We start from the raw sequence: 13,955 nt of genomic DNA, 5'->3' as shown, positions 1-13,955 counted from the left end.
GAGGTCCTTGGACTTTCCACAGGGCAGGGAACCATGACTGCTCTTTGGATTGGAGAGGGAGGGGGAGAGGAGTGGGGGGAGGGGGAGAAGAGTGGGGGGAAGGGGGAGGGAAATGGGAGGCTGGGAGGAGGCGGAAACTTTTTTTTCCCATTCTCAATAAAATAAAAAAAAAATAATAAAAAAAAAGAATTCCCTCCAATTCCCAGTCTTCCATGTGGAAAAACAGGCTATTCTCTTTTGAAAGGGCAATCCTGCATGGCTAACATTCCTGGTTTTCCTGGTGATCTCTGAAACAAGGCTCTCTGTGTCCCCAAGATAACAGATTTATTTGGCTTCACACAGCAAATGGACCTAACAGAATAGAATATTCCATGCAAACCCAAGAAATACACATTTTACTCAGCAGCACAAGGAAACTTTTCAAAATTAGAATCATCATGTAACACCAAGCAAATCTTTACAAACACAGAAAGATTGAAATCATGCCTTGTATCCTATCTGACCTCAATGAGATAAAATAAAGTTGACAGCAAATAAATTTCTGGTAAATACTCAGACTCTGGCAGTTTAAACAATCATTACAGAATGAGAAGAGGGTCAAAGAGGAAATCAAGAAAGAAATAAAAAATATTCTTTAAATTAAGATACAATGAAAACACAAAAAAAAACTCTGAGACATACTGAAAGCAGTCCCATCAGGGCAATTTTTGGCCATTTAATTGTGTTCTCTCTGATTTTTTGTATTAATGGAGCAACTCATAAAAAAGGAAAAAGCTGATCCAAAGCAGTTTACAGTAATAAATAATAAAAATGAGAACAGAGATTACTGAAATAGAAACAAAGTAAATTATACAAACTATTAACAAATCTAAGAACTCATTCCTTAAGAAGATAAACTAGAATGTGGACCCAACTAACTAAAACAAAGAGAGGATCCAAATTCTCAGAAACAGAAATGAACAGGGAAACATCTTAAAAGACAGCAAAGGCATTCAGGACATTGTTGGAGGATGTGTTCAATATTGTGTACTCCACTGAGCCAGAAAACTTAAAGAAATAGATGAAGTTGTAGATTCAGCCAACACAAGAAATTAAACCAAGGCTAAGTAAACAACCAAAATAGACCTAGCACATAATGAGGGAGAGACAGAAAGAGTAATAAAAACTTTCTAGAAGAAAAAAGTTCACAGCCAGATGAAGTCACAGCCAATTTTTACCAAATATTTAAAGAGAATTTAATCTACAACCTATACTTCTTAAACTACTTAAAAATAAAAACAGAAGGAACACTCCCAAACTGTCTGTGAAGATAATATCATCTAATACCAACACAAGGTATAGACACAACAAAGAACTACAGGCTGAAGTTGAACACAGACTAAAAAATATTCACTAAATACTTGCAAAAAGAATACAGAGATAAATCAAAAAAGATTATTAACCATAACCAAGTAGATTTTATCCCTTAAATTCAGGGATGGCTCAACATACACAGATACACAGCTAATAAATGTAGCAAACCAAATAAATTTATATAAAGATAAAAATCACAAGATTATCTCAATGAATGAAGAAGAAGGCTTTGACCAACTTCAACCTGCCTTCATGGAAAACATCTTAGACAATACAGGGCTAGAAGTGAAACACCTCAACACAATAAAAACTGTATTTGAGAAACCCTGAGGCTCAGCAGGTAAAGGCATTCACTTGCTGTAATTTGACAGATATATTCAGTCCCTGGTACTCAGATGGTGGAAGAAGACAATGAATACAAACTGGAAATAGTCCTCTGATCTCCACACATATACCCATCCACATACATACATACACACATACATACATACATACATACATACATACATACATACATACAAATACACACACTCACAATTTATTCCATCTATAGACATAACTTAGCTTTAGTGAATAACTTTTTCTTCACTGTATAAAGGCTGTCCTTCTGGTATGGACAGTTGTCTGTATTCTATCAATTATGTTTTAAATGAATGTTAACTGGCCAGTAGCCAGGCAGGAAGTATATGCAGGACAACCAGACAGGAAGTACAGGTGGGTCAAGGAGAATTCTAGAAACAGGTTGCAGTCCTGACCAGCCACAGAAGAAGCAAGATATGATTGTGTCGCTAAAAAAGGTACTGAGCCATATGGCTAACATAGACAAGAATAATGGGGTAATATATATAAGCAATAAGAGTTACTAAGAAGCCTGAGCTAATGGGTCAATCAGTTTATTACTAATGTAGACCTCTGTGTGATTTCTTTGGGAGTTAATGACCGTGGGAACTAGGAAGGACAGAAAACCTCAAACAACAGTCCTTTCAATTATATGTAATATTACATATTTGCTTTCTGAAAGAAAAATGTCTCTAAAGAAAATAAAAACATGCTTGAAAGGAATTTTTGATTCAAAGGTAGGTTTTAGTAATGTACAAACCATCATTCTGCCAGTAATAGTACACAAAAACTTAAATATATTTTAGTTGCATATTATAGTTATAAATACATGATAAACTACAATTAAAAAGACTACAGTTTTATCAAATTACATTCTAAATAGTAGATTAACCTTTTGATGATCATATTAACTAGAGGACCGTGGTAGACATGCAGCTATACTGCAGATATGTAGATGTGAGAGAGATGATGAGCAGTACTTTATGTGTTTAAAGTCAGCGTCTCCCTCTACTCCTCGATAAACAGTAGAGTATCAGCAAGCTTCTCTACTGAAAGCCATTGGGTCTGAGACACACAGACCCCAAATGATCTAACTCCATATGCAACTCCAGATTTTACTCTGCAGTTGAATTTTTGTTTTGAGACCATGTAGACTTAATTGTTTTTCATTTGTTATACATCTATGCATAGGCTGCCTCTTCAGGGAAATAAAACAGCAAAGAAGAAATTTGGAGATAGATTGCATTTCATAAGCAGAGTAGTGAGATCCCTTCTCAAGAAACTTCAAAACTGTGGTAAGTGCTTCTACCCAGGCACGAAGAGACCCAGGCAGCATTGTGAACCTCAGACAGTATAAAATGCTGTAACCACATCAAGTATCCCATCAGTCAGAAAAGGTGGCTCCTCATTATTTTTAGTGTATATTGACCAGAATATTTTTGTTCAATTAAACTAAGCCACACCAAATTTTTACTACTGTTATTTGGGTTTCTTCCTGAATACCCCAACTTTATTGCATCAGAACACCTTAAACTATATTTTGATAATAAAAGCATTTTATTTTTTAAAATCAAACAATTGTGATATTCAAAGAAGTGCTACAGCACTTTTAAACCCACTGTCATATCTTTATTTTTTTAATTCTTACACATTTTACTTCTGGGTTATTAAAAGAATGGTGATTTGATTTTAATAAGCACTTTATTCAAAAGTAACAGCAATGAGTGTCAAGTAATGGTGACCGCATGTAAGTGGTATGAAAGCATCTTCTGCAGCCAGAAGAATTCACTCCAGAGAGCCCGTGACTTCAGATCCACTGACACATCTGTGGCTACACATGTGGCTTCTAAGCACCTTCATGTTGATGCTTGAGCCACTTCACTTTTACGTTAGGCATCACTGGGCTATGCAGCTAAAGACAAGCTGCTGTCTCTAGTTTCCCAAGTATAAAAAGATACTGTGTTCACATTTCACGCCTCACCAAACTTTTGAATATATACTTCACTGATTTACTCCTTCAAGTGAATTAAAGGTCATTTCATCATGATTATGACTCATTGGCTCTAATCCTTTTACTCAGCACGATCCTGGAATATAGGGAGTGAATCAGCAGAAAGGAAAGTCTCTTTGTATAGCACCCTTTCCCTTAAGTATAGACTGGTTCTTTACAATGCACAGACCTACACTGGATCATATAGCAGGACAAAATTAAAGAGAAGATGTGGGTTGGTTATGTATAACTAGTTCCGAGCAGTGTGAACATTAACATCTGAGCTTTTCTGCTTTGAATTGGCTATCAGAGAAAAAGATAGCGAAACTATTGTGGCATTACTAGATTCCAAAGTAATGCAATGAATTTCTATTAAAATAGCGGAAGCTACATATCACAAACAATGACACTGTTTCTTGTAATTAAGAAACCTGCTGACATAAGCGGTGCATGGCAGTGGCCCTTGCCCACAGCCAAAGCAGATCAAACCTGAAGTAGCTGATTGCGAACGGGTGGGTGGTCATGAAGTGAAAAGCTCTGTGAGGCAGAGAGCAAAGATGCTAGAAAAACCCAACCGACAATACGAAGATCTCATCCTGTTCTAAGCCTCCCATTACTGGAAGGGAGCAAACGGGAGTTCATATTGTTCCGGGCTCCATTTCTTATAAACATAAAAAGGTCTGATTTAAATTAAGCCAAACAAAACAGAAAAGACCCTTTGAATATGTTGCCTTGTCTCACTTCCCATCTTCTGCTAGGCTTGTGGCCTAATTGTCCTTGGCTCCTGATGAAGTGCACTACAGTCCCAGAAAAATGTGGGCCAGAGAGGCAGAAACAGGTGACTATAACAAACAAACATATGCTATCATGGTAAAAAGAAAGGCTGATAATTACACTTGAAGAAACTAAAAAACTGTGGTACAAAGTAAATTATATAAACATAGATTTGATTCTGTATGATTTATTTTAATTTAAATAGTGGTTGATGTTTATACCAATAAACTTGAATTTTTTTGTACTTGTTAAAGAATCATAAAATTACTTCCAAATAGTTATTTTTTCTTTAGGAAATCACACAGTTAGTTTCTCAGAGAAAGTACTAATTAAACAAGACCCCACTATCCAGTAGTCTGCAGGCTAGGTAAGGTTTCTCAGCCTCTGCTCTGCTTTCCCAGTTCCTATTGCTAGGTATCAAAATAAAACACCTCTGAAGAATTATCATGCTAGTGAACATGCTAGTGTGAATTTTATTATTAAAACTTGCCTTGTTTCCATTTCTAGTGCTCAAATTTAGAGAGAACACAAACATTCTTTTTTAAAATTATTTTTATATAATAAAATGGGGCATACATAAGCTCAACAGATACTAGGCAACGGTTGTGTTTTATATAATAAAAATTTATCGCCTTGCATTGAGTTGAAAAAGACAATAGAATTGATGCAATCCAAAGTACAAGTCAGTTAAAAACCGAATTTAACTCTCCTTAAAACCACTGCTCTACCTGCCTTTCCAAATTATTATTATTATTTTTGTCTATTTAAAAATGTTGAAATCTGGTGCCAACAAGGGGGTTCAGTGTGCAAAGACTGAAGATGGTAAGCTTGAGAACCTGAGTTTCGTCCTTCCATCCACATGGTGGAAGGAAAGAACTGACTTCCACAGGGTGTCTTCTGATCACCACATGTGTTTGATGCTGTGCGTTTATTTGTTCTTCATAAAAGGTTACCATTTGTCCCTTTAAAATGAGTAATGAAAAGGTGACTATACACTTAGGCAATTTTCACTTCAAGTAACCAAATTATGGACTGGCAAGATGGCTCAACAAATAGAGTGCTTGCTCCCAGGTCTGAAACCTCTGTTTAACCCTGCATTGTACAACATGAAAGGAGAAAAAGAACTCCTAAGAGTTGGCTCCTGCCCTCCACTCAAACCCATGGCACATGTGTGCCTGTACACACAGACATGGAGGGAGAGAGAGAGAGAGAGAGAGAGAGAGAGAGAGAGAGAGAGAGAGAGAGAGAAAGAAGGAGGAGGAGGAGGAGGAAGAGGAAGAAGAAGGAAGAAGAAAGGAAGGAAGGAAGGAAGGAAGGAAGGAAGGAAGGAGGAAGGAAGGAGGGAAGGAATATAAAATATAATTGGAATGTTTTCACAAGTAGTATATTTGTCCAGATGAAACTGCAAACACTTGAGTTATCCATCTTACCTTTCGTCACCTTTTAAGGCACATATACCTGTCTCTTTTGTCTGATTTTATTTAATTCATAGACCAGCAAAGAGAATACTTGAAAAAGTTGAACAGTTCATCCAGGCTTGTAAAGCTTGTTGGTGGCTATACTGGGCTGGTTCTTGGGTCTCTCCCGTCTCTGGAGATTTTCCTTTATCCACTCATTAGAAGTCTACATGTAATAAACTGAAGCAGCCATTTCAAGTTCACACACAGAAGTGATCTATATAAAATGTATTTAAGTCACATAATAGGAACTGTTCCAGCCCACAGATTGAATTGTTCTAGAAGGAACACAAACTCATTCTGACATATCTTCACACGGAAGCTCAGTCTGTATATCACCATATGTGAACAAATGCACCACAAAGTCAATGAACCCATATAAAATAAAAAACCATATCACATATATATGTATATACCAATCACAAATTTTATATATAAATATACATATATCACATAAACACATATATCAGGTAGTAGATGTAGGGTGTATTTAGTAGATAATTAAAATATACATTGTCTTGAGGTACAAATTATATTGTAAATTTGCATTGAAGTCAGTGTATTACATTAAACAAAACATCTAGATTTAATTAGTTACAGCATTTGTAAATATAGAAAGTAACTGATACACATAAAGGCCAAAAAATTGAACCAATTTCAGGAAACAAACAGATTAAAATATGTATAACACTATCCAAAGAACATGAAATTAAATCTGTAAGACAGATGATAAAAGTTGAAGTTTATAAAATTCTAACATATAATGTTGTTTCTATAGCTATATACCAGTCACCTTGTTGAAAGTGATTCAAGACTAAAAGTCTCACATTCTAATAAAGCATTAGAACTCATTTGAATGCTCCTCGTGGAATAGGATGGTCTTTGCTGTTGCAGGAGGGTGACAATCTGGACCCAGGGCTCCTCACCCAGGTGTCTACCAGTCAAAGCTCATTGCCTGTTCATAAGTCAAAACCCAGAGGTGCTCAATTGAAATTGAAATCTGCCCAAGATAACACACCAGTTGGCTTCTAAATTTGATTCACAGAAATGTGTTTAAAGTGTTGCTTCGTCAGCTTTTCTACTCTAGAAAATTCTATTTTATTGTATAGAAATCCTATAGTTTTATTTTTAAAGCTAAGAATACCTACAAGCCTTAACATGTGGCTTTTTATTTATAGGATAAATTCCCACACAAGCACACACACTTTTCTCTCTTGGTTACTTTCATGTATTTATTTACATTTGCACCTTAATTCTGCAAGCATTAATAAAATATTTACTTTCTGCCCCACAATTAAGCATAATAAAAGATAAAGCAGAAGATTCATAGCTGGGCAGACAGTGATTCATTATCTCTTTGGAGAGGGAGAATGAACAGAAGTGACATGAATCTATGTATTTGTGGGACTGAAAGCTGCCTCTTCTGTAGAAGCACATGTGCAAGTGGATAATTTCTTTTAATACTCATTTGCTTAAAAGAAAATCCAAACGCAAGCTGCAGAAGTTGTTTCAGAACCAGAAATATTGTGTATAATATTCCTAGAACATTGTCCAGGCACTAACCAAATGGCTGATATCATTATATATTTGATAAATCTGTCCTGGTTAGTTTTATGTCTACTTGACACATGCTAGACTATTTGGGTAGAGGGTCTCTCAGTTAAAAAAAAATGCCTCCTTAGGATTTCCCATTGTAAAGTCTGCAGGATGGTTTGAAAATTAGTGATTGATGAGGGAGGACCCAGCTCACTGTGAGGGTTGCCAACCCTGGGCTGGTGGTTTGGGTTGCTCTAAGGTTGCTCAAGTCATGGAAAACAAACCAATAAAGAGCACTTTTTGATGGCCTCTGCATCTGCTTTGCCTCTAGGGACATTCCCTGCTTGAGTTCCTTCCTGATTTCCCTCAGTGAAGGACTGTTACCATGAAACGTGAGATGAAACAAGCCCTTTGCCCTCCAAGTTGCTTTTTTTCCCCCTGGTTTATCACAAGACTAGAAATCCTAAACACCAAAGCTTTGCCTTTTGTTTTATATCTTCTGATGTCAATTGGCTTTCTCCATCTCTTATCAATTGGCTGTGATATGAAGTAAGTATATAGCTGTTAGTTTCTCACTGGTTTCATAGTTACTTGTATTAACTTGACAGGTAATATTTGTATATAATCATTATTCCAGTATGGTATTCTGACACAAACACACATTGAGTAATGTTATAATCAAGGTTGACATACATATTTCCTCAACTGTTGATCATTTCTAAATGGCAAAACAGTAAAACTACTTCATTCTAGATTTTGTGAAATTTATAATACATTTTAATTATCTACTAACACTACTATATCCACCGCCTCACTTATAAGCTGCCCAAACTCTTTTTTCTATTCTATTTCTACATTACCTAAGCTTTGGTGGCCACTATCTATTTCCAACTTCATGAGTTCAATTTTTTAAAACTTTTAAATTCATTTTTTTGCTAGTATGAGCACATTGTGTGTGTGTGTGTGGTGTGCATTCTCATGCACATGTATGTGTGTGCATATGTGGGTCAGAAGAAAACTTTGTGGAATTATGAAGTTGATTTTCTTTCCACCTTTACCTGATCTTTGTGGATCAAACTCAGGTCAACAGACTTGCTCTGCAACAACCAACCCACCTTGCCAGTCTAAGGTCATTTGTTTTTAGTCCACATGTGAATTAGATTGAGGAATATCTGTCTTTTAGGCCTAGTTTTTAGCTAGGATAAAATATCCCAGCCTCACTCACATTTCTGCATATGGCACTTATTAACTAATTTCCACAGCTCTGAAAACTGCAGCCTTCCAGGGAATTTTCCAAGAATCCCTTTCCTGTGTTCACTCTAACTTTCCTTAAGACCTGGTCTAGGATCTCTAGAACCTGGGCTTTGAATCTCAAGTCTGTTATGGTGTGTCACCAAACACAATTCCCTTAACTCTGAGGAGACACAGTTCCTTTGCCATTCTTCTGTCTCTCTAGAGAGCTTTCCTGCCATTCTCTAAAATGGATTCATCCAAGACGATGTGGTTTATATATATGCCATCCAAAGTATTATGGGATACTTGGGAGGGGAAAGCAAAGCTATCACATTAATGGCCTGAGTCATCAGATCTGTCACTACATTGAGACAAGGAATTTGTACAGTAAATATTATTTTATGTCCATTAGGGCACAACATCCCACAAAGCATAGAGTCCAGGTTCCACCCTATAGACATAGCAGCTACAAGTATGGGATTGAGCAAACTGCTGGGCACTACGGATATTTTACCTTGATTTTGTTTACATTCTTTTTACACAGGCTGTGGCTTTCTTAGTTCTCAGAGAAGTTCCATCATTTTAAACTGACTGCTATATTAATAAGAAAAACACTTATGAAGGACGCTATGTATGCATGTCAGATCCGTATGTCTTATGGGTAATGGGTTTCTTTTCTATTTTGTTTTTAAACATGTGTCATTTGTGTATTTGCTGAGGAAAATATAGAGTACAGATCAAATCAATCTTTATTTTGATATTTAATTTTGATGATGAGCTGTCTTTATAAGTATACTAGTTTTGGGTTTTCTAAACAAAGAACTCTATAAACCATCCAACCTAACAGAGCACACGATGCTCCTACTTTAAGAGGTTTTCTGTGGGGTTAATACAATATTATATTATCAAAAACATTTTTGTAACTTTATACTTTTATTAGATTACAGAATATGATTATCTTTTATTAAGCAGCTTTATTCATACCACTTCACCAATAAAGAATTAATAAAAACTCTTGGTTATTAATCACATAAATTTCATTTTCAGTTTGACATTTACAAGAAGGCTGCCATGAGCTATATATTCTGAGTCAGCCCCATATGGAGCTGAGCTTCTCTGATACTGTAATCCACCCCTAGAACTCTCCCAAGGCAAAGCTACTGATTGATTAGTCATGTTTCCAGGTCCTATAGCTACACAAATACGTAAGATGTGCACAATAAACAGTGCATGGCTTCACGATTCAAAACTTATGCTTTCGAAAAATTTTCTATCCAAGACATGCCACACATTTTTGGAAAAAACATTTTTTATCCTCTGCATGTCTATTATTTTGCTGCCTTAGCTTTCTGAGACTTGCCCTATTTTCCAAGATTGAGTATCTACTATGTGAGACCTATTGTAGCATCGGCGTTAATCTTCTTTATGATTATTTCAATACTGTAATAAGATTGAAAATAAATAGACCATATCCGTGGCTCTGTTGTAAGCACTAGGCGTGTTTTACCATTGCTCACAGTATTAAGCACTGTGGCTACAAATATTCCAAATTCTTCCAGTTAGGCAGAGTGCTCTCTAAACCCACAGCATCAGTCGTACAGGAGAACTTGCCAGGACCCCAGATATTATTATACTGGATTGCAATCTAAAGTCCCTAGAGACAGGCCTCATTAAATTGTGTTTTCACCAGAACTTCAAAGTGACTGTAATGCGCAATTCTTGCTTAGATAGGTACAATAACAATTCTTACCACCTGGCAATAATAACTCGGTGTGCCGATCACAGCTCTCATATCTTCTTCACAAGCATTCTAAGTAATTAAAAGATATTAACTACATCTCACATTCTCTGAAATGTGATATCTTGTACCTACTGTGAAAACATTCCAAGGAAGGCAGTACTAAGATGTGTGGGCTGTTAGAGCGTCCACTGAGGGCTGAAAGTCAGCCGCCAAGTAACAAGTGCCAAAGTGTAAATCCAGTCCCAAAGTAGATCAAATGTCACAGAACTAGACCAGATAAACTACAGTTCTCATAGGACTTCCTGTAAAGACAAACCTTGTTCAACAATTCTCAGCAGGAAACATGGAAAAAGTGACAAAGCCACCAAGTGTAGGATACAGCTAATCAAACATCTGTTCTAGCATAAATATCCGTAGCTCAGAGTTACCGTAGCGGCAAGGTAGGACCTTCCATGACACCGCAACAGCAAAAATAAATTGTAATTGCCGCCAAGTCTGTGGAGTAACACTAACACTCAGTAGAAAAAATAAAATAAACATTTTAATTATAAGACATATAATATACAGCTTTCACAAAATAATCTACTCAAACTTGTCAGTAAGTTGTCATTATTTATTTTTCTCAAAACAGAGACTAGAACCAACATCTATGAATATTAGCTGAAAGGACTATAACTTATCAAATAATTGCAAGTAACTAATAAAAAACAGGAACAACAAAAGTGTGTCTTCTTGGGAGTCTATTGTGTTGATGAATTACAGGTGATTAAATAGGTGATGGCAACAGATAATAACTGCTAGAAATAATTAGATAAAATTGATAGATATATAGATAAATAGATTGTTGTGGGATAAACCTTCTGAACACTGTAAATATATGTTGCTCTCCTTGGTTCATACTAAGAGCTGCTTTGGCCAATAATAAGACAAAATAAATAGCTAAGTAGGAAACCCAAATGGAGATAAAGGGTGAAGAAAGATGGAGTGAGAGTGAGATGCCCTTCAGCACTGGAGGAACAAGGTGTATTGGAGTGCCGGTAATGCCACGAGACACATGGAAAAACCTAGATTAATAGAAATGGCCTAATGAAAAGATAAGAGCTAGTTAGCAATAAGCCTGAACTCTTTGGCCAAGCATTTTGTAATTAATAGTAAGCTTCTGAGTGATTATTTAGAAGTGGCCTGTGGGAAAGAGCAGGAGAGAGAAACCTTTAATTACAGATGATTGACAGGTGATAGACAGTAGATAGGTGATAAAGATAGAAATATAGATGGTGAATAGATGATGGTCACATACTCCATCGCTTGATAAAAACAGATGATTAATACATTATAGATACATGATTAGATGATAGTTTAATGACAGATGACAGATAGATAGCTGGATAGATAGCTAGGAAGACAGATAAACAGGAAGGAGAGAATTTTTTGATCCTGGAACCTGGATGAAAAGCCTAGACCTCCCTTACACATTCAAGCTGAGCACCCCACCACTGAGCAGAACTTCTAATTCTCAAGGTATTATATTTTCAATTACATATATTTAGCAGCTATATTAGGAAATAAAGAATAAATTATTTTATCTATTGAAGATTTCCTGCCTACAAGTTATGGGAACTTGCCAATCAGTAAGAATAAGCTACTTATTGGCCACATTTTAATGTTCACATTATTTTCATGAGGTAAAAATCCTTGTCTCCCCGCCATAGTCTAAGCCTTTCTCCTTTGAAAGTGCCATGAGACTTCTACACATTTAATACAGGTCAATTGTTTTATTTAATCTTTACCTAGGATACTTCTTAAATTTTAACAAGCCCATGAGCAGCACAATAAGGGCTTAAACATTCTATGCCCTAGGATGATTCAGAATGGAAGACTTGGGTTTTACGACTTTGCATTTTCTAAATAATTATAGTGCAGAAGATATGTCAGAATTCTGAGTTTACATATTTATATCACAAGGAAATGCATGTATAACTCAGCACACTTGTAGACAACATAAACCATGTTTTCAAAAAAAAGAATGCACAATCATCCCTCTGTGGAGAAACTTTCAGGCTCTGTAGAGATGGAAAACCTTCCTCTCTCAGAAATCGTTCATAGTGGGGAATATCAGCGACTCACCAGGAGGACAGAAGGTCATGGATGCTGTGAGCTGAGGAGGCGAAGTGGCTGGGTCAGCTACATGGAATGGTTAAAACCAATTCTCTGCAGGAAAATGAGGGTAAATGTTAGCAGCATTTTGTAGCAAGGCTGTTAGCCTGCAAAACCAACCTCCAGCAAAAGTGTCTTCAATTGCATCACTTATGAGCAGACAAGAGTTTCTGTTGTTCAGAATGCCATAGAGGATTATTGAGTACCAGCAACGCATGTGAACCGAACTATGCTTTTCTCTTACTTGTCTCCTGCATTTGGACCTCACATCATTTCACACACATTAGGAGACAGAAGGTGGGACTCCTACAAAGGAGCTCCTCATTTTTATCTACGACAATAAATCACATACTCTTTTTCAAAAGATGAAGAAGATGTTGGACCAAAAAATACAAGTTCTAAAATCTACACTTAAAAAACCAACTCAAAATAACAAATTCAATGAAATATTATATAATGAGATGTTATGCATGTGTGTTTGCAAAATTAACAAAAAATATGTTAAACGCTAATAAAACGATTAGATTCAGTAGGTCTTTTAGATTCAGCTTGCTGATCCCATTACGGCAACCCAAGGGGTTCCTACTAAAACACAAGCACACTGTATATTTCTGGCTTCCATTCTTTTGCTTTCTTGCTTAATAGTTTTCTCTTACAATTTCATAATGTATAAATGAATTCTGATTACTCTCTTTTCTCATTTATCCCTCACTTATCCCTATGTGATCATATTTATTATGATAATATCCATGCAATGAAACTCGTATCTGTGACTACGTTTCCTAGTGACATTTCTCAAATAGATTATAGAAGCAGATTTTAAATAAAAATCTGTGTATTGGTCCCAACTTGCCACGAGGTCTGTAATTTCATGCAGTGCCAATTAGGCTTCTTTTCTCATATATAACGTGGGAAAACTATATCAATCAGGCTATGCTGGGGATTAAAAGGCAGGTAACCTAAAAAGTCTGAAGTACACTAGAAAAAGACTAACTGTGTACAAACCGGAGTGATAATACTTACTTGTGCGTCCTAGAATAACACACAAAACCTCCTATACTTCACTGATAAGTGCATAGCAGAGTTAATGGCTAATTTCAATCAGATAATTTGAATATAAGGTCTAGCTAATCATAGATTTTATGGTTTTTCTCTTTCATTTCCTAATGTATGTCTTGAGTTTGAAACAGTGACTGATTTAAAAATAAGGAAAATATGTGCTTAATAAACAAATTAATCAGATGTTCACGATGAAAAGGTACCACTTCCTTATACTGTGGACTGCAGAGGCTAGAGAAGAGTAGGTTTATCTAGCTGCTTTTGTAACAGTCTTACTACCCACGATGAAAGTGTGATATAAACAATAGCAGTGTAAAAG

At 36.1% G+C, this 13,955-nt stretch overlaps 1 protein-coding gene across 3 annotated transcripts in view; it reads right to left on the bottom strand.

The window, feature by feature from the left end:
- Naaladl2 (N-acetylated alpha-linked acidic dipeptidase like 2) overlaps positions 1–13,955 on the bottom strand; it is a 1,236,187-nt gene that overhangs the window by 969,944 nt on the left and 252,288 nt on the right. For all 3 annotated transcript variants that reach the window (XM_050142050.1, XM_050142054.1, XM_050142052.1), the window contains one exon: positions 12,548–12,631. In XM_050142050.1, coding sequence (XP_049998007.1) covers positions 12,548–12,566 — 19 coding nt within the window. In that variant the 5' untranslated portion in view covers positions 12,567–12,631. The remainder of the gene's footprint in view (positions 1–12,547; positions 12,632–13,955) is intronic.

Source organism: Alexandromys fortis, unplaced genomic scaffold (assembly GCF_014885135.2).
Source record: "Alexandromys fortis isolate MF-2015 unplaced genomic scaffold, M_Fortis_MF-2015_v1.1 scaffold_41, whole genome shotgun sequence".
Classification (NCBI taxonomy): Eukaryota; Metazoa; Chordata; class Mammalia; order Rodentia; family Cricetidae; genus Alexandromys; species Alexandromys fortis.
The sequence above is the reverse complement of the archived record's forward strand: the minus strand, read 5'-3'. Positions and strand labels throughout refer to the sequence as shown.